This window comes from Amphibalanus amphitrite, unplaced genomic scaffold (assembly GCF_019059575.1).
Source record: "Amphibalanus amphitrite isolate SeventyFive unplaced genomic scaffold, NRLGWU_Aamphi_draft 000382F_arrow, whole genome shotgun sequence".
Lineage (NCBI taxonomy): Eukaryota > Metazoa > Arthropoda > Thecostraca > Balanomorpha > Balanidae > Amphibalanus > Amphibalanus amphitrite.
The window spans coordinates 291964-317970 of NW_024881876.1; the positions used below are offsets into that span (position 1 = coordinate 291964).

Genomic DNA, 26007 nt, shown 5'->3' on the forward strand with positions numbered 1-26007 from the left:
AGCGGTGTGAGACCACTGGAGTGGCGCTGCCCGCCGAGGCGCGCTTATCCACGAGACTGCCCCCGTAGACGCCAACAGACGGCGTCACGGTCCACCTGGACCGGCTGCCGATCGGGGCGTCCGCGACAGCGAGGAGGAGTGCTGCGGAGGCGTGCCTGGGAGCGCTCCCCCAGCGTGCGACGTGGGCCTGGGTCGACGGGTCTGCGACCGGGGGAGTAATAGGAAGGCGGCGCTGGGGTCCTCACCGAGCACCCAGACAGTACAACATTGGTACTGCGGGAGGCGGCGGGGAGGATTTGCTCCATTTACCGATCTGAGATGGTGGCGCTCAAGACGGCAAAGCAACATCTCCTGGAGCACCCGTCCTTCGAGGAAGACCCCATAATCATTTGCTCCGACTCGCAGGCGTCGCTGGCGACGCCACGAGGTGGACAAGTGGCCCAGACACCCCCCCCCCTCATCCCCTAGGGCCTAGGTGCCGCCATCTGGGAGTATATGATGGCCCTAGTGGCTGTAGGGGGCCGAAGAATCCACAATAGAAGGAGGGCGGCGATAGCCCGATTAAGCTGGGCGTCCAGTGGAGCCTCGGCTCTATCATGGGCATTGGGCAAGGACTCTGCGAGCACCCCCGTCTCCTCCATCTTCGACGGCACTCCAGTCAGAAAGCTGTCCCCACCCGAGTTTCCCAGCAGCATGGGCCACATGAAACCGAACAGCGCCGAGCCGCTCGACGCTGAGGACCAGGCGAGAGTAACAGTGAAAAGGTGAAACGCTCGAAACGGCGCGCGCCGCCGGCCGAGGGCGCCGAGCCGGCCCAGGCCGGCTGCGGGTCAAACAGAAGCCGTCTCCGCGGCGGCCGCCCAGTGACAGCGACTCGAGGCACCGCTGCCGCCTCCGCCGACCAACCCGCCGCCCAGCAAGGGCAGTTTGAAGGCGGCTGCGCCGGTGAAGGTGGCGCGGCCTGGCAGGGGCCGCGGCCGGCCCACTCCCAGCTACCCGTCCCGCGAGGTGCTCAGTACCACCGACTCGTCCGATTCTGAGGCAGCGCCGTCGGCGGGCCGCCGCCAGCAGTGACGACGACCGGCTGGCGGCGTTCGCGCGGGACTTGTCCGACTCCTGGTACTCGGACTTGCCGCCCAAACTGGACGCCGGCGGCGTGAGCACCAGCAACGCCAATAAAAAGTCCACCTTCATCCGGCTCTTCTCGCACCGTGTCAAAAGGACTACGCCGCGCGGCCGGCCGGCCAACTCGAATGAGCGCAGCGAAGGGCACACGTCCCCGACGGCGGCACTGGCGCCTCCCGCCGCGCCGCTGCCGGCGTTGCTGGCAACGCCGATCCAGGCCCATCGATTTCTACTGTTTTGTTGCCTACGTGCCGCTGCCGCCGCTCAGCCAGCACAATGGCGTGCCGGTGTTGCGCTGTCGGATCGAAAAGCGGCTCGTGCAGCGGACGGACTGTAATAGAATTTAAACAACCGAACACCAGTAGCGCCCAAAAGTCTCTCGTTTATTCACAAAATTCTCCAAACAAATTTGCTCGTACAATTATTTCCGCGTGGAATAATTTCACGCACTTCAATAATCATACCACTTCTGACACACGCCCCTCTGATCTTCAAGATCACTAAAACGCACACACACAAAATATCAAAAACGTTATCTTCGGTCATAAAACCGCGGCCATCGTCGGTCACCACACCGTGCACCTTAATCGGTCAACAAACCGGAGCACTCGCCGCTCACCACCCGGGCACCATCACCGGGCACCATCGCCGGTCTCCAGCACCGGTCTTCATTACCGGTCTCCAGCACCGGGCTCCATCACCGGGCTCCTCCAGCACCGGTCTCCAGCACCGGGCTCCACGACCAGTCACCATCACCGGGCTCCATAACCGCGGTCTCCAGCACCGGGCTCCATCACCGGGCTCCATCACCGGGCTCCACCACCGGGCTCCATCACCGGGCTCCATCGCCGGTTACCATCACCGGACTCCAGCACCGGTATCCAAACTGGACAAAATCGAATCGATCGTTGGTTCGTTGTCGTGCCTCGCCTCTTCGCCATTTTTAGCTTTCTTTATCTTCCCTGTCGAATTTTCCCTTATTTATACAATACCGTAACTAGACCGAGATAAGGCCGAAATAGCTTGTAATAGAATTTAAACAACCGAACACCAGTAGCGCCCAAAAGTCTCTCGTTTATTCACAAAATTCTCCAAACAAATTTGCTCGTACAATTATTTCCGCGTGGAATAATTTCACGCACTTCAATAATCATACCACTTCTGACACACGCCCCTCTGATCTTCAAGATCACTAAAACGCACACACACAAAATATCAAAAACGTTATCTTCGGTCATAAAACCGCGGCCATCGTCGGTCACCACACCGTGCACCTTAATCGGTCAACAAACCGGAGCACTCGCCGCTCACCACCCGGGCACCATCACCGGGCACCATCGCCGGTCTCCAGCACCGGTCTTCACGGACGGGTGCGGCCCGCGCGATGAGCCGCCGCCGCACACCGAGCTGCGCCGCGCGGACGTGAAGGTGGAGCTGGCAGCGGCCTGCTCAGTCCCCTCAACGGCGTCGACCGGCTCTCCGGCGATTTGCGGTCAGAAACGCCGCCGCTTCTGGGACCCTGCACCCTGGGACCAAGGTGTCAGAGCGCGGCGCTGCCCGTGAGACGTTAAGTTAGCACAGGCAATGTCGTCTGCACTCCTTGCAGTTCATGTTGAATACACAACCATGTTGCGAAGTAATAGGCGCCGGGTTTTTCAGTTCATAGAACTTTTTCCCTGGCTATTACACCCCACAACCGAACACTGACACCTTGCACAAGTATGACTGTGTGTATGAATGTTAATAAATACATGAACCAATGTTGTGTTTTCGGTTCCAGTACCTTCTTTGGGCACCTCGGCAACAAGTAAGTAATCACTAATCCGTTAGCTTTGCCACACCTAAGATAGGCTCCCACGTTGTTATTTGCTCCCGGGTTAACATAAACCGGTTTAACGTAACTTTTGCATCCCGGCCAAAATTGCCGGGTTAGCTGTCCCACCGCTCGAGACTGGCGCTAGGCTGGCCGAGCAAAAAAAAAAAAGTTTGTCCGCGGCTTCGTCTTATTCGCAGCTGCTGGACACGGGGGAGGGGGGAGGAGGGGCTGCATCGGACGAAAAGCGGGCTCTGGTATTAACTGGATTTTTTGCCAGCTGGCGCCGTATGGTGGCGCTAGCAGAGCTTCTTACATATCAATGCTAGATATAAAAGAATAAATATTTACCAATCAATTTTTCATTTAAAGCCATTTGAAATATTTATGTCCATCCTACTACCGCGCTTATATCTAAAATTAAATACCTTTCGTGCGTCGCCAGCTGGCCAGCCAGCTGACGCAATCCAGTTTTTACCAAAGCCCCGAAAAGCGATGACGTGAGCCCTAATATTGGCTTCACCACACAATTTGAGCCCTCAAACTGGATTCAGGTGAGCTCGAAAATGGGGATCGGGCTGAAAACTGGTTTCATAGTGAGACTAGTTTTGAAGCTTGACACCGATAATGGGTACTGACTGAGCTCTGTTTCTGCGATCAATGATACCGATTTAAGGGATCGTATGAGCCCATGTGGCGTTGCTCAGAAAGTATTCTCGAAATGTGCTGTCTGTTTTGAATATGGTACATTAGCCCGAAAACTGGTCTCTGAGACCGAAAATGGGGATACTGTTTTCTCAGTGTAATTGGCGAAGTTGTTTATAAAACCAAACCCGTGTCTTGGGCCACTTGACCTGACCTCAGAGGTAACCGGTTGACCTGAGACCTTGAAATCGGGTAGGTATCAGTCGCTGCGTCTCGTAACGGCGCACGCGCTCATTTTTTCCGCGACGCTCTAGCTCCATGAGGTGCGAAATGGCGAGGGGGTCATACCAACTTGGCCGGTCGTACCAACTTGGCCCCCTTGGCCGGCGCGTCTGTTGAACCAATAGGTCCGGCGAGGGTTAAACGCACCCAGTACCCACAGGGGACCGGCTGCCGGTGTGCGGGTGGTGCGGGGCGGCACTGGTGGCGTGTCCGTCACGCGGGACCGGTCGTCGGCTGAGCTCAGAGGCACCTCACCACGGCAGGTGTGAGGACGTGCTCCGGCCCGGTGCTGCCACTCAGCCTTCACACAGCTCTCTAATAATCCATGAATGCCACGAAGCTCTGACCTATTTGGTAAATGCTTTGCATCCGGCAGAGGGGTAATTTTATCTTCATTGCATTGACATTCACTTCAGGCTGGATGTGCTCGGCGGTTCAGACGGGCACCACAAACGCTGCCTGGCTGGGACGACGTCACCTGACGTTATGCCCATCCGTCTGTCCGTCCCGCAGCGTGGATCCCGTGCACAGGTCACCGCTGCCCCAGTGCCACTTCTCCGTCGGCGCAGGCGCCGCAGCGTCAGCCAACGATTTTCGCGGCGTAACCTTGGCAACGTGACGTCACGGAGGTCCAGTCAATACGCGCTATCGAATACGGCACGAGCGGCCAGAAGGCGTGCCTCCAGCGGCCGGCCAGTGAGGCAGTACGGAGCCGTGTCGGCTGCTGCCATCCACCGGAAATGCGGCCCGACCGCTGACCGCTGACCGCGGGCCGCTGATCGCTGACCGCTGACCGCTGACCGCGGGCCCAGAGGTGAGACTCCGCCCGGGGCCCAGCTCGCCCAGGTGGGTCGGCAACGCCGGCGGGATGGCGCCGCCGTGCTCGCCGCCGCCCCCAGTCCCAGTGCCAAGTGAATGATTGTGCGCCGGCGACTGTGATCTCTGGCCATTTTGGAGAGGTGGATCCACGGTGGTGAGTGGGACACCGGAGGGCGATCTCTGGCCATTTTGGAGAGGTGGATCCACGGTGGTGAGTGGGACTCTGGAGGGCGATCTCTGGCCATTTTGGAGAGGTGGATCCATGGTGGTGAGTGGGACACCGGAGGGCGATCTCTGGCCATTTTGGAGAGGTGGATCCACGGTGGTGAGTGGGACACTGGAGGGCGATCTTTATTCGTCTTAATCCTATTCCTGGCAGGACATTTTTCATAACGCGACCTGGCAGGGGAGGGGGGAGGGGTCGTTCTAACCGGCGCGCCATTTTTGGACGAACGTCATTCCAAACACTCTCAAACATCGAATTACGGGTAAACTCGAAAAGCTGAACCCAAAAATGAACCCATGACCTCTCCTTCTGCCCCTGAGGTCATATCAGTTCATGAGAGGTCCCCAGGAGTTTTTCGACAATAACTTTTGATAGAGACATGCTAGAGCGATGAAAACACCTCAGAGTGTTCAGCTCGACGATACGGATCGGCTGATGTGCAGCATGACCTTTGCGGTCAGTTCGGGATCTTGACCTGAGGTCAAGTTTTCAAAATGACCTTTCAAGGTCAAAATATAGTTCATTCGACTCGGCTCGTCGAGAAGAACACGATGCTGGTAAAATAAACATCGTCACGTCATTCAGCCAAAAGTTATTGCAGAAAACTCTTTGTCATAAAAACGCCCATTTTTGGAGTTTTTGTGCTCTGGAGGTTAAACCGTTAGCCTGAGATCAAATCTGAGGATATGCTGGCGACAGACCATTAAAAGAGCTATCGAATGCGCTTTTCCGCGGTGCTGTAGCTCTATCAGTTCCCGCTGACCTTGGACCTGACCCAAAAAATGACCGAAATATTTTTTGTCATTATTTTTGACGTTCTTTCGAACGCCGCCTACTGCGTGTACGTGGCCCAGGAACCGAGTTGGAGGGGGAGGGGGGATTAGATACCACCCGGCCCGCACGGTTGGCGCCGAGCACCGGCCCGGTGCGGGTTAAATCGATATTTTTGGAGCAAACCTGTACTCCTATGACTAAATGAATGTCACCATCGTTTTCTACGCCTAAAAGTACCTATAAAGCATGTGTCATATGCTGCGGACACCAATTTTGATTTTAGGAAATATGTTCTTACCGGATTGACCTGACCATGACACTGACCTATGCTTGACTGACCCCTTTATGGATCTGACACTCGTGTAGCACTTATAAGGGATAGTGCACAGTCTTGACAGAGTTTCTGACGAGACACGCCCAGTAAGACCTTTTAAAGTCCATGTTATTAATAGCCCAATTTCAGGTGTTTGACCTGACCTTGACCCGACCTGTGACCTCAAAATTCAACTTTCAAGTGCTCATTCGGAGCATCTCGTCACGTTCTTTCGTTTACCGCATCGCGCATTTCGTTGCGCCTATTTGTTCTCGAGTAATCGGAGGTAGGTAGCTCTGTCGATATCCAATGCAAAGTGTCGAAATTGAATGACCAGACGCCGATTTGTGGTGTAAAAGGTGTAGTACCTACCGGATGTCTCAAACCGTGGAATACCAGCTAACATCTCCACTTCATCCACACTAAACCAATGCAGGGTATTGCGGTTGAGTCCACAATCAGCATGAACGCAATGTCCAGTGCTGCCAGAACCCTACTTGCAGGCGCTGATTAATTATCAGGCCTGCAGGTAGGTTCCACCACAGTAGAATTCGTTAAGCGCATCTTCGCTAGATGGCAGCGCAAGTCGGCGCCTGCATGTAGGCTGCACCGCAGTACTCTGGATTGGTTTGGCGCATTCTCGCTAGATGGCAGCACTAATCCGCGCCTGCATGTAGGCTGCACCGCAGTACTCTGGATTGGTTTGGCGCATTCTCGCTAGATGGCAGCACTAATCCGCGCCTGCATGTAGGCTGCACCGCAGTACTCTGGATTGGTTTGGCGCATCCTCGCTAGATGACAGCACTAATCGGCGCCTGCATGTAGGCTGCACCGCAGTACTCTGGATTGATTTGACGCATCCTCGCTAGATGACAGCACTAATCGGCGCCTGCATGTAGGCTGCACCGCAGTACTCTGGATTGATTTGACGCATCCTCGCTAGATGGCAGCACTGATCAGCGCTTTCATGTTAGTGGTGGTGCACCCAGCACCGCAGTAGGGGAAGGTGGGGCAAGACAGCCCAGCGGGGCAAAATGGACCACCTGCCTTCCCGGCTGAACCGCTGCTGGTATCTGCTGCTTGAAGCTTAATCTGCTTTATGCTGCTTTATCCATTTGCTGCGAAGGAAAGCACTACCTTTGTTTTCCTTCGTACCAATGGCCACCTTGAGCTCATGTCATAGGCGGCGGAACGAGAAGGGCACCGGGGCACCGTGCCCCCCTTTGATTTTGGCATTTTAACATTAGCCGTATGGGCGATGCATGGAAAGAATGGGACCAAAAGTCGGCAGTGCCCCCCCCCCCCTCCTTAATTGAGGGTGTTCCGCCGCTACTGGCTCATGTGGCCAGGAATCATGGCTTTTGAGCTATTGAGTTTGTGGTCAAACCGATCGAATATAAGAGGTCTAAGGCGCCTTTTTGTACGATTAATTATTATTTGCACTTAACTGTGATTTGTGAAGAACAATGTTATAGTCACACTTTAGGACAGGCAAGGTTTCGCAATGTTGGGCTATTTAACATATACTTGATGAAAATGAGAGAACTTAGATTTGGGACAGGACGGACCACTGTGATCCATCTTACCCTGTGGTGGTCCACTGTGCCTTGTACATGAAAAGCTATTTTCTAAAACATTGACATAAGTTTCAGTAAGCTATTTTTCAGGAATGAGTCCTTGTTGCATGTGAGTCATGCATGCAAGTGCTTAACTAGCATGCATTCATGCCAACTTGGGATAGTTGGAGATCGTTCCCGGCGCCAGAATAGCAGTTTTCATTTTTCCCCATTGACTTATAATGGTGAGGTCACGAAAATGACCTGACCTCATATGACCTTAAGCAAAATTCCAAGATACACAAGCTGTGAGACTGTAATGAATACTGGATTCTGCAAGTTTCATTTCCCTGTGAAAGCTCCTCTGGCAGTGAGGGCGTTGCGAAGTTGCGATATCTGAAGACCGTGCAGAGGTTCACTTATGACGTCATAGGTTAGTGACTTGACCTGACCCGAAAATGCGGTTGATGTCAAAAGATTCATCTTGAATCAAAGATCAGGTATGTCAAGTTTCAGCTCTCTATCGCCAACGTGTTCGGAGCTATCGCGAAAAAAAAACTATGGGGGGGGGGGGGGGTGGCACCTGCCCCTCCCCCTTGCCCGGCGATGGTATTAACCTGTTGCCTGCACTTCTTTTGCTTGATTTATGTGTCCTTCTTTTCCTAGCTTGGAGTGCCGCGACTTATCCTTTTTTATTCTTGTCTGGTGTTAAGGTAAGGTGCTGTGAGTCGCTGGGCTTACGATGGGGGCACTCCTGGTCACCTCTTAACCCGCGCCCCACTGGGGTCTGCGTATAACACGCCCTACTGGGGGGGGGGGGCTCTCTCCATAGCCCCCCTCCTAACTCCGAAACTACTGGGCCGATCGTCAAAATTCAAACGGCGTCTGATATCCCCGGAAAAACTGTCGAGCGAAACCTAATTTCATTGACATCGAAGTCACCGATGACGTCACAGGGCAGGTCAAAGTAAAAATTATTAGTATTTTTGCTTGTTCACATTTTGGGCTCTGGCCGCCGTCTTACAAGTCAGATCGGGTGAGACTAAATGCTTACTTCGAAATCTAAGCTGCGTTGCGGCATTGGCGGTTATGTGCGGCGTGTATGCCGCATGATTAGTAAGCGGCGACCACTAAATTAAAAACTCAATAGCTTTGACCTGTTTTCAATGGATAACACTGCATACCAAAAATGTCCATCGCTCTCGTCATAGGATATTTAGATTTAAATAACTAACTTATCTACATCATTGTTTTGAACCAAATTAATACTCAGCCGCGAACGTATAAGGTATAACCCCTTGCCGTTTCGCTCCTGATCAAGCTAGAGCTTCGCGGAAAAAACGAGCGTGTTGCCCGTGACGAGAGAAAGCCGATGATACCCAATTTTAAGGTCCTAGGTCATCGGTTGACCTTCCAGGTCAGTCAATGACCCAAAAGGCGGGAACATTGGGACCTGTTAGAACGTCGTAGTGTGGCTGCTATGGGGTTTTTCGGGGTGCTGATCACGAATATCATGCTAGTTTTGATCACAGATGATGTCTTCATTCACTTAGGCCAGGTCGGGTTAGGTCAGGTCAGGTCAACCAGTAGAGGTCCTGCCAGGTATTTGTAGTAGGTGTCAACCGCCTCTGACAGCCTCGTAACATGTTACGAAGGCACCAAAACTACTTTGTAAACGTTCATGTGGTTGCTTAATTCGAATTCAGCTCGAAAAAACTGGCCTAGAAACATGTCAAACTCGAAAAAGTGAACCGAGGTCACCAAAGGTCAATGACCTGACCTGACCTTCAAGGCTTCAGGTGACCTTGACACCCACCCTAATGCATGGGGGCAACATCATATCACATGTTTGAACGCTTGAAACCACGAAAAGACTGCAAACGCGCTGCTAATGCGAGCCGACATACGCTGAATCGCGGTTCCGGCCAAACATGGTCTCGAAAAGTAGGTCACAGGTCAAAGGTCATTTGGGTCAGGGTCATGAAATTTTCAGGGTGGTTGTTAAATTGATCAATGCGAGGGTACTGAAAGTTTCGTCGCGATCAGCCGCTTTTTAAGCGAGTTATTCGCGAAAAACCTTAGGGGGGTTGCATCAACCCCCCCCCCCCTGTGCGGGCGAGGTCATGTTTTGATAGCAAGACTGAAACAGACTTTTTTGGGTAGCCAGGAAATCGCATGCCAGAGCCTATTCAAATTCTTTTATCGGCCTTTATATGCACCAGTCGCATACAGGTACGGGATTTAGCATACGATTTCCAGACAATCGAAAGACTGTTTGGAGCCAACAAAGGAAGGAATGAGTGAGTTAAGTTGAAAGTATTAATTTGGTTCAAAATGATGATGTAGATAACCTAGTTATTTAAAGCTAAATATCTTATGACGAGAGCGGTTGGCATTTTTGGTATGCAGTGTTATTCATTGAGAACCGGTCGGAGCGTTTGAGTCTTTAATTTAGTGGTCGCCGCTTACTAATCATGCGGCATACACGCCGCACATAACCGCCAATGCCGCAACGCAGCTTAGATTTCGAAGTAAGCATTTAGTCCCACCGGTCAGATCAGGCTCATTTTTTGTTTCCACACTCGTGAACAGATGCTCTAGGTAACTTGAGGGTACCAAACTTGTACTTTAATTTTCAGGTCAGGGTCAGGTCATCACAGGACACGGAAATATTATATCATGCCTCGGTCACGTGACACATATTTTATGGTCCATTTAGGCTATTGATTTCGAATTTGATGTCATCTGTGTTATTCGAGGTCATTTTAAGTCGAATCTAGCTTAAGTCAGGTCACTTTCAGGTCAAAAAAGGTCAAATTTTGAAGTTTAAATTTTTCAACAAAAAAGGTGTCTATTGGATGCAGTTTGAGCTCAGGAACACGATGGTGCTATTTATATTAGTGTACAACGTCAAATAGGGGAAGCGGGGGTAACACCGCCCCCCTAAGCTTTTCGCCAAAATGAGAGAATATGTGTGAAGTCTCTTAGTAGTTATTGTCTTGATTACAATATTTAAACATTTTCTCACGTGTTTTAGGCACTTATTTTGCATGCTCCTAAAAGGTTTTCATGTATCACGACTTTTAAAAATACCTTGCATGTTTGCCGCCTACAAATTGTGTGGGTAACCCCGCCACCGGTGTTGATGATAACCCAACCCATTCCTAAGAAAGCTTTTAATTGTTCAGAGATCGCGTGCGATGAGTTTCCTGTCGGTAAGTGGTAATTTTCGCAAATAATCGGTAATGGACACCTAAATAGGTATAGGTACATCAGCTTTTTGCCAGTTTTATACAGCTGGCAAGTGCTTGGTCGGGATGCATGAAAAATACAGGGTGATCCAAAAAAATTGGAACCCCTAAATTAAAATGTCTGTAAGTCAGAAAATTTTCAATTTATTGATAAATTACAAACACCATTAGAAAGAGCGTTCAATTCTCTATAAAACCAAGTTGATTGTACTTACTTATTATTATAAATAGTGCCCTAGACATATTCCTATAAAATCTGTGTCACGAAACTCAGTGAAACGGTTTTGAACATTATGCGCAAATCAGTGATAAACGGTTTGCTGTTCTGACCATGTCGCTTGTTGGAGGTTCATGAATAAAAATAGCTCATTCACGTGCTATTGTAAGGAAAGGAAAGGCTGACAGCCTGCTGGGACCAGTTGTCCCAGAGACTGCTGGCCCGCGCAGTTGGAGCTGTCCCCGAGCAACTGCAGGCCTGCGCGACGGCCCCCGGAGCTCGCGTTGAGCACATGCTGTGATGAACAGCGGAACCTAGGACGCGTGTATCTGTTCTACTATGTGCTTCTGTGTAGAATTTAATGAAATAAAATTGAATTTGAATGTGGTATTATTCGCAAAAAGACAACAGATAGAATGCTAACGGATTTCAGCGCATTGTAAACATTTGGCAATTTCGTTTCACTCAGTTTTCTGACGCTCATTCCAAAAGCTAATAGTGTGCCAATGCTGTACAACATACATGCACCAATTTGACGTGATTTTATGGTGGATTTAATGCTCTTTCTAATGGTGTTCGTAATTTGTCAATAAAATGAATACTTTCGGACTTATAGACATTTTAAGTTAGGGGTTCCAATTTTTTTGGATCACCCTGTATAAAGTAAAAAATCAAAGAAGCTGCTTATTCCCGACTTAGGAACATCTACGAACATAAAAAAGCGTCTCTTTGGGAGTTTCATCACTTATCACGCTACGAACAGGAAACACCGCAACCTCAATCGGGGTAACACCGCCACGGGGTGGCGGCGTTCCCCAATAAGTGATCATAAGCAAAAATCGCCAGCGGCAAGAATGTACTACACGGTTCAAGCAAACTTATCTTACTGGACAAAGCCGATCAATTATTTTTCGATGTAATCAAACAAATCAAAATGAATCTCTTCTTAAAGACATTCAAAAGTGCTCCCAGCTCATCGAATTTTTATAAGAGAATGTACATTTTTCTTTAAATGCCCACATTAAGCTTCGATTACACTGAATCACCGGAACACAAATCAGAAGACGCTTACCTTCGTGCGGTTAATAGGAAATAACGGATTTTTACACTTCACATTGCATACTTTCGCCGCCAGATGGGGTGGCGGTGTTTCCCACAGTGGCGGTATTCCCCCCGCTTCCCCTACGTACTGAAAAATTGATTTGAAAAATTAATAATTGTGATTTTATTGCAATAATGCGTATAACTTGGCCATTTTTGAAGATATTTAGCTAAAACTTGCTAGAGTTAGTCATAAGCATGCGTTCTGTCACATATATGCCGTTTTTTCGAAAAGTCAGGAACTTTTTGAAAAAAAATATAAAAATATAAATTTTGAATATTATTATATAAAATTTTCGAAATTTTCAAAATTTTGAAAATCCAAGATCGCAATTTGATAGCGCAGTCAATTCTGAGTCCTTTCATGCAAAGAAATTGGATCTAGCTTAAAAACTGAGCTCTTGGGAGCGATTGCTGTTGTTCAATGTTTTGCGTCGAAATCGGCCGAATATGACGTCATTCTGACGTCATTTCCGGCCAACCTATGGTAGCTAAGAAGTTCCAATTTTGACACAACGTTTCAAATTGATGCAGCCGAAGGTACTGAAAGTTTGGCGTCGATACGTCAAGTGGTTTGGAAGTTATTGCAGAAAACGGAAGGGGGCTATGAATAGCCCCCCCCCCCCCCAGTGGAGCGCGGGTTAATGGGTGGCGGAGTAGAAAAAGGCTCAAATGGTTATTTTACCACTCTGGTTACTTCAACTTACAAGAGTAGAGATTAGAAGCGTACCAAACATGGATGAATAGCAGGCGCTGCTGGGTGGTTCGTCTCACCCCGCGTTTTTTCTTGTCGGAGCTTTTGACATGTCCTCCTTTAAAGGTAGTGTGCCAGCTTTCCTGGACCATATGGAGTTAATGACCCGGATAAGGAGAACCGGATGTTTAGAACTTATCCATACCTTCAAAACTCCTGGAAACGTCTAAAATTCTTCAAATTTTGAGTACTCCAGTGCGAAATTCGCCCCGACGGGTTGTCGGTCGTACCCCAACCACATTTCACACCACTATGAACAATAAATGCACACACTAAAATCGCTATTACCGAAAGGCTCATCCAATCAAGTTTCGATAAACCCGTTCATCATCATCTCCTGCGGTTTCGAACACGCCTGTTAGGTGTCTTCTGCTCATACTTTGTGGTGCGGTGGTGGTGCGTCGGGCCGCGCGCTCTGATTTCGGCCAAGAAAAATGCGTCAGCTGATCATTGTCATTTCTGACACTTTCGTGTTGTGAGATGGGGTCATAACTTAAGAAAAGGCTGTTTCATATCAATTATTTTACATAAAATCATATTTCAAATCATAAATGTATGCTCGACAGCCAAATTAAAGAAACAATACCAATACAGGCTTACAGTTTAAGTTCGACATTGTGTTGTCTACGATTAGACAGCTGATAACTCATTCCCGTACGTCGTAACTCTATAATGACCTTTGCTTATTGTCACATGTGCGCCGCATTCGCGATTGTTGCCGACGCCTGTTTGCAGGTCAGCCCACTACAGTTGTTATACATATCGAAAAACCGATAAACTTTTAGGCGAAATAGCACTATTTCAGGCCCATTTTTATTTCTTTTTGCGATATTAGGTAAAACAGGAGCTTCTTATCCTAGGAAAAATAAAATGGGAAATCATTGGAAGGTGGCACACTCCCTTTAACAGCAGCCACCACATATATTTCTTTAATGCGAACTTCAGTCTTTGCACATATTAAAAGAGAAAGGATTTAGCATTCAGAAGGCTATACAGTTATAAACAATGTTAGTTACGAAGCAGTGTAGCAAGATATGCGGCCTTAACCCTCGCCCGCACATGCCATTTTCCCATCCTAGAACGCACATGGGGGGGGGGGGTGGTTGCCACCCCCCCCGCGCCGTTTCGTTCCTGTTGGAGATAGAGCTTAGCGGTAAAGACCAAAAAGATTCTTTGGGAAGAGACGAATCCAATGATACCCAGTTTTACCTTCTCAGATCAGTCATTGACCTTCCAGGTCAGGTCAAACTAAAAAATGTTGCTGTTTTGGGTCACCGTTGGATATCAAGTGCGCTGCTTATCATATACCGATGACGATGCTGTTTTCTGGTGCCAAGCCAGCTAGAACCTCTATGTCACACTACCCGACCAGATTTTTGCTGCTGAGGTCATTTCAGGTCAAGTTAGGTCAAGGTCAATTATATGTGTTTGTATGTCTGTGTGTGTCTGTGTGTATACTGATGTGTGCAACGATTGTTTTTGTGTCCATATTACATGAAATCATGATCCGAGAAGCTTTTACTAAAAATGCAGTCAAAAAACTTCACAAAGAGTAAATTCAGCTTGCCTAAAACGCAATTATCTTCGACGACCTAGGTTGACCTTGACCCTGACCTTGACACCTGTACATCGTCGAACAACATGTTTCATGATAGGTGGGAGGTAAGACTGGCATAAAAGGCCGAAATCAAGGTGTCAAAAGCTCACAAGGCCCATGGCAAACGCAAGATGTTGAGAATTGGCCATTTGGGTCATGACATGACCTAAAAAACAAGGTCATATCTCCGAAACCAAACATCACAGAAACTTGAAATTTTCAGTGGACATCAAGAAAAAATAGAGGAGCAGTTATACGAAAAATCAGCTTTCTAGCTCTAAAAATGTTTAATGCAGAGCAGAAAGACTACCTGGGGGGGGGGTGGCAACCCCCCCCCCATGTGCGGGCGAGGGTTAAACCTCAGCTGGTCCGTCTTACCCCACTTTCCCAGATCCCCATACTCTGGATTGGTTTTAGCGTGGATGAAGTGGAGAAGTTAGTTGGTAATTCACGGTTTGAGACATCCGTTACTATTAACACTAGCACGAAACGAGGACACGCGAGGTAACAACGACATTTGAATTTTAAATTCCGAACGATGTTTCACCGAAGCCTGTGACCAATGCCGAGCAATTGCCCTAAGCCCATGTTTTGTAGCAAAATCGGCCAAACATAACGTCACTCTGACATTTCCAGCCGACCTGTGACTGCTACGAAATTCGCTTGTACCACAGAGTGACACTCCACTCCGTCCGGCGTCCACAGAGTGACATATACCACCTCGTCCACAGAGTGACATATACCACCCTGTCCACAGAGTGACATATACCACCCTGTCCACAGAGTGACATATACCACCCTGTCCACAGAGTGACATATACCACCCCGTTCACAGAGTGGCGAGCCTCGGCAGGATGCCGGAACAGAGTAACGATTACCGGGTGGTGGTGTTCGGCGCGGGAGGCGTCGGAAAGTCTTCGCTGGTGCTACGCTTTGTGAAAGGCACCTTCCGCGACAGCTACATACCGACCATTGAGGACACCTATAGACAGGTGAGGGCACACCTATAGACAGGTGAGGACACATCTACAGACAGGTGAGGACACCTATAGACAGGTGAGGACACATCTACAGACAGGTGAGGGCACATCTATAGACAGGTGAGGACACATCTACAGACAGGTGAGGGCGCATCTATAGACAGGTGAGGACACATCTACAGACAGGTGAGGACACCTATAGACAGGTGAGGACACATCTACAGACAGGTGAGGGCACATCTATAGACAGGTGAGGACACATCTACAGACAGGTGAGGGCACATCTATAGACAGGTGAGGACACACATATAGACAGGTGAGGACACATCTACAGACAGGTGAGGGCACATCTACAGACAGGTGAGGGCACATCTACAGACAGGTGAGGGCACATCTATAGACAGGTGAGGACTCACCTATATACAGGTGAGGGCACATCTATAGACAGGTGATGACACCATAGACAGGTGAGGACATACCTATAGAGGGGTAAGGGCACATCTATGTGCAGATAAGGACACCTATGGACAGGCGAGGACATACCTGTCTATATGTAGATAGGCGAGGACTGACGACAGGATCGTCTTTCTCACCACCCTGTCTGGACCGACGGTCACCTCCCCACACCGTCCGGACCGACAGCCACCTGCACCAGACATGACTGATAGACGGTAAAGCCCCCACGAGGCGGTGATCATTGGACTCCCTATACTCATATGCGTCCTGTCCCACAAGGATGAAACATTTCCGTTTATTGATGTTGTTGCAGATCATTTAGAAACAGATGTCAAGCTAAATACAGACCAAACCATGAAAGATACTTGTCAGGTGCAACAAAACCAACCTGAGACATTGAGAAAAAATGCCAACTTTATGCTAGACACAGGCATCACATACACCAGCGACCTAGAAATGGCCAAAAACGTCAGCTTTAGAATGCCAAATACCAGCATTTTCGGTGTCGGTTTGGTATTGATATGCCTAACAGTAAGCATTCGATTGACATCTCCACTTCCGCCCTATCTACAGATGGGCTCAGTCACAGCGACGCACCAAGTTGCGGTGGAATCAGTCCAAAATGCTTCGCACCTATCATTCCATTTCATGACTCTTAAATGGTCTTCGTAGACTGAAGGGGCCCAACAAAAAACAAACACATTCGCACACAAAAGACGTACGTACGTGTCCCGTCTGTCCCCGCCTGCTGCGATCCGGTTGTCCCGTGGCGTGCGGTTTGGTCCGGTCCGGTATATTTCGTCCCGTCTACGTCGCCGTTTTTGTTGCCTTGTTCCATCGTCTTCGCGCCTTGCTCCGGCTGCCAGTGCTGTGGCTGACGCCCACTCCGGGTCGACCACTTTGACCTTTATTCGTAAATGTCAGCGGTAGTGCAGCCGCGGCCTGGTGGCGCGACCAGGAGAGACTGAATTGTCATCCCCCGCGGACCGGGAGCCGCTGTGTCCCGGCTCCGTCTCACCGGGAGCCGCTGTGTCCCGGCTCCCGGCTCCGTCTCCCCGGGAGCCGCTGTGTCCCTGCTCCTCCTCCGCGCATTTTTATGACAGCGAAAATTGTGAAATAAAAGTAAAATACTATGTACATACGCGTAAAATGTACGGCTCTCCAGCAAAAGAGTGGTTGGTTAGCCTATTGTATGTGCTTTTGGTGTAATAACTTTAAATAACTGAGACACTCCTGTAAAATGACTCAACAGAAATGAGAAGAGGACTCGTGCACACCTTTTGGCAGTGGTTTTCAACAGCCATTAGACGTATTCGTCAATGCAGATCGATTGTTGTGATATTGGCAACCAACCACTTAATACCTGGAAGGCCGTACATGCATCAACTTTGAACGCAATTAGCCCAGTCGTTCTTGAGATATGGAAGCGGTACCTACCCTGCACGTGCGCACGTGCAAAGTGAGACTCAAACGGACTTGTGCGGGCACATCAGTTACTAACCTGCTTTTAACGGTGTACCACATTTTAACGCAATCAGCCTACATTTAAGATGTTGAAGCGACCTCTGCACGTGCACACTTGGCACCCCAACTGTGGTACATGGGAATGCATCACTCGGCCCATGATATGTAGTCCACCTATTGGGCAGGTTTCAGCGCAATCCGCCTAATCACTGTGGCTTCATTGTGAACAGAACATACACGCATCGGGTAACGCTAACTTGGCACTTGGTACGTGCCGTCCTGGTCATCCATATGGATGAAAAGAAGACAAGTTCATTATTTAAGGGATGGGTCGATCTGATGCAGAAGACTGCTTGTTGGTCGGTCGGGCGGTAGCTGAGATCTGAAAAGCGTCACGGGGCCGGGCCGGGCCCGGTCGCGCATGGTGATATTGTTCCGCTACCACAGGTAAACTCGCCCGCTCGCTCGCTCGGTACCTACTGAACCTTTCGTTGTCGGATTGACGGTGGTTTGATCGACTTCGACTCCCGATACGACCCCTGACTGGCTGCTATGACCCCAGACTCTTCCGTCTGAGACTTCGACTCCGAAACACGGATAAGTCTATGTAACTCAGGTGTAAGGGATTCGTAACTGGCACTGCACGGCCTACATCTACCTCAGAGCCTATATTATATTGCTGAGCATTCCATGTTAGATATGTAGGCGGACACAGCGCGTCCGGTTGGCTGTTCAGCTGCGGCCGTGACGTTTGTCCGTGCGCGGTCACCGAGCCGACGTGTAGGTAATTGATTCGGCCAACCAGCCGCACCACAAATAGAGCACCGGCTAATGGACGGCCGCCCGGCCGACGCCGCACCGGGACGGATCGTGCGCGCGCGCCGGTCGCTGGGCCGGGCTGGGGTGAGCTGCGACCGACTTCCGACGCTCCGCGACGACCGGCCGTCCCATGTCCCGGCGGACGCGACTTACCCAGGCCGGCCGTCCCATAGTCCCGGCGGACGCGACTTACCCAGCGATAGCTGCCTGTTTGTCTGTCTGTCTGTCTGTCTGTCTGCCTGTCTGTCTGTCTGTCTGTCTGTTTGTCTGTCTGTCTGTCTGTCTGTCTGTCTGTCTGTCTGTCTGTCTGTCTGTCTGTCTGTCTGTCTGTCTGTCTGTCCGTCTGTCTGCCTGTTTGTCTGTCTGTCTGTCTGTCTGTCTGTCTGTCTGTCTGTCTGTCTGTCTGTCTGTCTGTCTGTAGGTCGGTCAGTCGGTCGGTGTGTGACCGTGTATGTGTGTTGGTGCCGGTGTCTGCTGCCGCGTTGGCGGTGGTGCCCGTATGTACAACGCCGGCCGGTCACGGTCCGGGTGCTGTGCTCACAGGTGATCAGCTGCAACAAGAACATCTGCACGCTGCAGATCACTGACACGACCGGCAGCCACCAGTTCCCGGCCATGCAGCGGCTCTCCATCTCCAAGGGACACGCCTTCGTGCTGGTCTTCTCCGTCACATCGCGGCAGAGCCTGGAGGAGCTGAGGTACGCTCGACACGGGCGCGGTGCCGAGGGGCGCGGGGCGCGGTGCTGAGGGACACGGGGCGCGGTGCTGAGGGACACAGGGCACGGTGCTGAGGGACACGGGCGCGGTGCTGAGGGACACAGGGCACGGTGCTGAGGGGCGCGGGGCGCGGTACCGGGGGACACGAGGCGCGGCGCTGAGGGGACACGGGGCACGGTGCTGAGGGTCGCGGTGCTGAGGGACACTGGGCGCGGTGCTGAGGGACACGGGGAACGGTGCTGAGGGACACGGGGCACGGTGCTGAGGGACACGGGCGCGGTGCTGAGAGACACGGGGCGCGGTACTGAGGGACACTGGGCGCGGTGCTGAGAGACACGGGGCACGGTGCTGAGGGGCGCGGGGCGTGGTACTGGGGGACACTGGGGCGCGGTGCTGAGGGGCGCGGGGCGTGATACTGGGGGACACTGAGGCGCGGTGCTGAGGGACAAGGGGCGTGGTGCTGAGGGGACACAGGGCACGGTGCTGAGGGGCGCGGGGCTCGGTACTGAGGGACACGAGGCGCGGTGCTGAGAGACACGGGGCGCGGTGCTGAGGGGCGCGGGGCGCGGTGCTGAGAGACACGGGGCACGGTGCTGAGTGGTGCGGTGCTGAGGGGACACGGGGAGCGGTGCTGAGGGACACGGGGCGCGGTGCTGAGGGGACACGGGGCGCGGTACTGGGGGACACGGGGCGCGGTGCTGAGAGACACGGGGCGCGGTACTGGGGGACACGGGGCGCGGTGCTGAGGGGCGCGGGGCGTGATACTGGGGGACACTGGGGCGTGATACTGGGGGACACGGGGCGCGGTGCTGAGAGACACGGGGCGCGGTGCTGAGAGACACGGGGCACGGTGCTGAGGGGCGCGGGGCGTGGTACTGGGGGACACTGGGGCGCGGTGCTGAGGGGCGCGGGGCGTGATACTGGGGGACACTGAGGCGCGGTGCTGAGGGACAAGGGGCGCGGTGCTGAGGGGACACAGGGCACGGTGCTGAGGGGCGCGGGGCTCGGTACTGAGGGACACGAGGCGCGGTACTGAGGGACACTGGGCGCGGTGCTGAGAGACACGGGGCACGGAACTGAGGGGCGCGGGGCTCGGTACTGAGGGACACGAGGCGCGGTACTGAGGGACACTGGGCGCGGTGCTGAGAGACACGGGGCACGGTGCTGAGGGGCGCGGGGCGTGGTACTGGGGGACACTGGGGCGCGGTGCTGAGGGGCGCGGGGCGTGATACTGGGGGACACTGAGGCGCGGTGCTGAGGGACAAGGGGCGCGGTGCTGAGGGGACACAGGGCACGGTGCTGAGGGGCGCGGGGCTCGGTACTGAGGGACACGAGGCGCGGTGCTGAGGGGACACAGGGCGCGGTGCTGAGGGGCGCGGGGCTCGGTACTGAGGGACACTGGGGCTCGGTGCTGAGAGACACGGGGCACGGTGCTGAGGGGCGCGGGGCGTGATACCGGGGGACACGAGGCGCGGCGCTGAGGGACACTGGGCGCGGTGCTGAGAGACACGGGGCACGGTGCTGAGGGACACGGGGCGTGGTACTGGGGGACACTGGGGCGCGGTGCTGAGGGGACACTGGGCGCGGTACTGAGAGACACGGGGCACGGTGCTGAGGGACACGGGGCGTGGTACTGGGGGACACTGGGGCGCGGTGCTGAGGGGCGCGGGGCGTGATACTGGGGGACACTGGGGCGCGGTGCTGAGACTGACTCGCCTCAGGGCTCGCTACAGGAAGGTTGGTTGGGGACAGGATGCAATCAGTGGTGGTAGAAGGTTAGGACTTTGGAGGTGCGAGACCGGACATGGTAGCATCAGGGGTCACCATCGAGTTCGAGTGGACAGTGGTGATTGGGCAATGGACATGTGCAATATCACCTTATGATCAAGTGGAGATTTTTATGACCTCTATGATCCTCCTTCCCAGTAGGCTGAGTCAAATAACGAACACTAAATTGTTGGCAGATTGATCCGTTAAAAAAGAATACCTCGTTCGATCGGCTCACTATTCTGACAGTTTGTTATGCACGCTATTTTTATTTAAATTGCTGATGGTCATATCCAGAGTTGAAACAAAGCATGGATAGCATTATATCTAATGTTCATTAATTTTACCAATCAGTCTGGTGTTTTCTATGCGTTTTGACTGTCGCCTGCTGCCTAGTTTTGGCAGTGCAGTGCCTCACACAGTACGTGCTATTGTCTGACAATGCAGGCCAATATTCGAGGTCATCCGGGAGGTCAAAAGCGGCTCAGAGGAGGACATTCCGGTCATGCTTGTTGGAAACAAGTGCGATGAAAACGAAAACCGCGAGGTGTCCCACACGGAGGGCGAGGAGCAGGTACGTGAGCACCTGTTCGCTGGACGGGCGCCCCTTTATCCAGTCCAGTCTCCAGTCTCTGGTCCTGTTCATTGGTTAGCTCCGTTGACGCTACCCTTGCATTCGCAATGAAAAATCCAGGTAACTATTTAAACCTTTTTGCGAAATTTAATTGTCGTACTCATACTCGTACCGTTGTCCACTGTTCCGAATCTCGGGTTGGGGGGGGGGGTATCTTCCCAGGTCATACGAAACGAGCTCACACTCTTCCCGTTCGCTTTTGCCTTTTTAACGACACATCATGAAATTCTTTCATTTTTTGTCGTTACAGGCGAAGAAATGGCGGTGTAACTTTCTGGAGACTTCAGCCAAAAATAACACGAACGTCAAGGAGCTGTTTCAGGAGCTGCTGAACATGGACAAAACCCGTACCATGACTCTGCAAATGGACGGCAAGAAGAAGTCGCAGAAGGGCACACGCAAAATCAAGGAAAAGTGTGAACTGATGTAGGAAAACACAGGTGTCGTAGAGGGCGCGTGGTCTTTATACCGGCGGTCTGAGGCCGAGGGACGGCCGGGGCGCGCCGTGGGAGGCCCCGCAGTGTGCCCCGAGAGGCCCCGCAGTGTGCCGCGAGCTGGAGCGGACCGGTTGGAGGACCGGTGGGCCGCTCGTGTCGCCGGTACAAATTCCGAGGGCGGCAGCGGCGGTGCGAGGATCGCGCGGCGAGCAGAGGAGCAGAGGACAGCTGCGCGGCCGGGCCTGGCGTACGGCTGTCTCTGGGCCGCACATCTGCGTGGCCCGCCTGCCACCAGCCGCACGGACCCGACCGGCGGCGCTCGCCCAGTCCCGGCGGCCCTCGCCCAGTCCCGGCGGCGCTCGCCCAGTCCCGGCGGCCGGCGTCCAGTCCCGGCGGCCGGCGCCCAGTCCCGGCGGCGCTCGCCCAGTCCCGGCGTCCCTCGCCCAGTCCGGCGGCCGGCGCCCAGTCCGGCGGCCGGCGCCCAGTCCGGCGGCCGGCGCCCAGTCCCGGCGGCCCTCGCCCAGTCCCGGCGGCCGGCGCTCTCGGCACGCGAGTTCTGGCGGCTATGACCGGTGTCTGACCTGCGTATGCCTAAAGTTGAGGGTAGCCGAGCCGGCCTGACCTGTGCGCCCGGCTAGTGCCTCTCGAAGCCGAGTGCACGGCTCAGGTGGCAGGCCCACCACCCTGCCATTGCACACACACGAAGGCAACGATCATCAACGATACAGCCGGGGCGCAGCGAGCGCGCTCCGGTGCGTGTATCGCTGCGCCGGGCGGACTGCGAGGGAGGGAGGTGCGGCAGGCCGAGGGCCGCGCAGAGGTGGGAGTGTGTGCCACTGTTCACTCGAATTGTACCGAGGTGAGTAAGCGGTGACCCTTTCTGTCACCTGAGTTTGGTACCTACTCACAGCGAATCAGTGCTTATGTGAGACTGTGAGATGTTCTCACAATCGCAAGCGAGTTTACTTCTCACCGAGAGGTTGTTTCCGTGAAACTGCGAGATGCTCCGTAGTTTCGCAAGCCTTTTACTTAGGTCGTATTTGTCCGAGTTTCTATCAGTGGTCGCGTAGAATTCCATTGTTATCAGGTACCGCAATGTGCGGCACTGGCAGGAACAGTGTCATTGACTCCATGTGCCTGATATGATATTTTTATTTATATGAAAATTTTGCTAACTCAATCGTGCACTTACAAACAACGATTCAAAGTAGCATATCCTCTCAAGTAATGGAAGGCCTAGTAAAATGAAAGAAGCATAAACACTTATGTTTTTTTGCAGCTCCTTCAAATTATGTCGCAAGTTATCATGAGCCGCACAAATTACTCAAGTTCAGCTGCACATGACTGTTGTTCAAGCCTCGCCATGCCTCCCTTATCATTCACAGCGATTTCTGCTTAACCTGGCCGGGCCCGGGAGGGGCGCGGGGTAATCCCAACCACCGCAGACGGGGGGGGGGGGGTCGTGGGCGTAGGAACCTCACGAAAAGTGGGGGGGGGCAGCGAAACTTCATTGTCACTTTTTGGGAGCCTCAATACCCCTATGAAAATTTGTTTTGCAGTTTTGTGCTCATCTCACCTTGCTGAGCCATTTCCTGCTCTTAATGTTGCATTTAAATCAAAAATAAATATTTTACTTTGAAAAATGGCTGAAAAGTGGGGGGGGGGGCATGGGGTGCGTTTTTCGCCCCATCCCCTGTCTTACGCCGTACCTAAGGGAGCTACGGAAACAAAAGTGGTACCAAACGAAAGGTCTCTACAAGACGATTCTAAATCATCTAACTTTTTTTATCTCAGGTCAATTTTCAAAGTCACAGGTCACGATCAAAGGCAAAACCCGTTACAAGTGTAGTAATCTCAGAGTAAGTGTTCAAGAGAAGGGCAGGATGCACACCACCAGCTAAAATGGGAGTGAAACGAAAGATGGAAATCTGTTGATTCCGAAAATGTGCTCTAAATGAAAGGTCAAGGTCATGCTCAAAATTGACCTCAAACTTTTCACTTTTTCGAACATCTTGCGTACTAAATTCCAAGATGTTTTGAAATGTTTTGAGGCTTATTAGGTCCCAATGTGTAGTTCATCTTTCGGTACAAGGCTGTTCCAATGTCTAGGTCATGGGAGAGCGTCCTTGCTAGAGGCTATTTCACTGATTCAAGTTAGTAATAATAAGTAAAATAATTTTGCCATCCGGAGACTCTAAATGAACGCTGAGAGAAAAATGGATGCCAGATTCGTGATCAGCGGCTAGCTGTCTGGCGAATGCAGCTAATTTGACCAACTCTGCAGCAAATGTCTTAAAATTATCTTCATGTCATGAATTTATTTCAGTGTTTAAATCGAAAAAATGTCTGATGATTTGAAAAAATGAGGTGTATAGGCATCTGATTAGCCGAAACTGATAGCTTTTAAGAAACACACTGAACCGAACCTTATTTGACGGAATCTGCACCTTATCTGCACCAAATGCGTACCAGATGGCCGTCGTGAGTTAGTTTATGTAATAGTAAGCTTATGATTTTTGAGCGTTTCAATTTGATTTGTTGGCAAGTGTGGTTGCGGTGAGATTTCAAGCTTTTTCTGAGGCTGGGGCACTCCATAGTGACCTGACCTGAGATGACCTCAGCTTGAACTTTAAGTACAAGCTGAAAAAATGATGTATCAATAGGAACATGACCCGATTTCAGCCGTCTGTCTATGATAGCTTCTGAGTTATTTGTAAAAAAAAACGAAGGGGGGGGGGGCGTAAGCCCCCTGGCACTGCGAGGGTTGAGTTGTGTGCCACTATTTCAAAATTAGTTCGTCCACCATGTCCGATGGTTCATGCTTCGAATCCATCACAGTGTGCTATTCACTTTATTCCGTGTCAAACCAATAGCTGGCTGTTTCCTGTTGAATGCTCTGTCGATGTTTGATGCATACCGTCGATATAGTTATGTATGACAGTCGTCACTTTTGCACACGTGCATACGAGTTTGTTGTATACTGGCGTGCCGCGCACCGTGCGTGGGCTGCGGCCCGCTGTGCCCCCGGGCCCGCCGGTCTCGGCCGCCCCCGCCCCCCCCCCCCGCCCCGCCCCCGGCGCCCCTGTGATGCCCCCTCCCCTCACTGGCCGCTCCTCTTCTCCTGGTTCTGAGCTGTGATGCGCGTCCGCTATACCGGCGGCGGTCGCCCCATTTCGTCTGCCGGCGCGGTGGTGGCCGCTGGCAGTCCATACGTAGTCACATATCACTGAGAGTAGCTGGCCCCTTGTCGTGGCGTGGCACCGCAGCACCGCCGCTGCCCGTGAGCCGCGTGCTTGGTAGGCCGTTACCCCGGAGAGCCGCGCTGTTACCCCGGAGAGCCGCGCCGTTACCCCGGAGAGCCGCGCCGTTACCCCGGAGAGCCGCGCCGTTACCCCGGAGGGCCGCGCCGTTACCCCGGAGGCCGCGCCGTTACCCCAGAGAGCCGCGCCGTTACCCTGGGCAGCCGCACAGCTGGTAGCCTGTTAGCCAGAGAGCTGCTGTGTACTCGTAGGTTCAACTACCTACGCTACGGATCTGGGGTCGCATTGGTGAATCACTCTGCAATAAACCAATAACAAGACTTTGAGTGTTTTATTGGTGACTTGACGCGTGCGCTGCATGACTAATTTTTTGGGTCATTATCATTTGCTTTTTACTGTGTATTTGTTAGAAGCATGCCTTTTATTCAAAATATATAATCTAAGAAATTTCATTATTTGCATTTTACTAAATATTCCATTTGTCTGTGCCCTGCATTCGGCGCTATTTAGTGGATGTACTTAATGTTGAGTTTCAGTGCTTGTGTTCTCGATGGTCATCTCCTTGTCAGTACCATGCTCCTGGATTACTGGCGGGGGGGGGGGGGTAATCAGCATCCTACGAAGATCTCAAGGTCAACCGAACCGACTTTCAATATTCAAACGCCCATCGACAGCTTTCTACCTTATCAACAAGATGGAAAAACCAGTAAGACGCCTTTTGGAGCGATAGATGAGCGAGCGCGAGAGTGAGCCCTGCACATGCGGAAGTGCGAGGGAGCACTTTCAACTGTCTTCTGCACGGCACCATGCTAACTGGTTTCTAGCAGTGTGCCAAATTTGAGCGTAATCGGCCGAGCTGTTCTTGAAATATGAAAGCGCCACCCTGCACGTCGTGTTCCAGCTGACTTTTGCAAGCCACTATACTCGCCGGTTCTTAGCAGTGCGCAAAATTTTAACGAAATCGGCGCGTGCAGTGGCCGTTCTCGAATCAGGAAGCAGC

The 26007-nt window shown here is 52.1% G+C and overlaps 1 protein-coding gene across 1 annotated transcript; it reads left to right on the plus strand.

Annotated features, from left to right (window-relative positions):
• The first annotated feature begins 4545 nt into the window (after positions 1-4545).
• LOC122390109 (GTP-binding protein Di-Ras2-like) lies at positions 4546-25327 on the plus strand. Its single transcript, XM_043382768.1, has 5 exons — positions 4546-4679; positions 15309-15465; positions 18736-18890; positions 21124-21250; positions 21561-25327. Exons 2-5 carry the CDS (start codon positions 15328-15330, stop codon positions 21738-21740), a joined length of 600 nt encoding a protein of 199 aa, XP_043238703.1. The 5' UTR covers positions 4546-4679; positions 15309-15327; the 3' UTR covers positions 21741-25327.
• Positions 25328-26007: the final 680 nt, after the last annotated feature.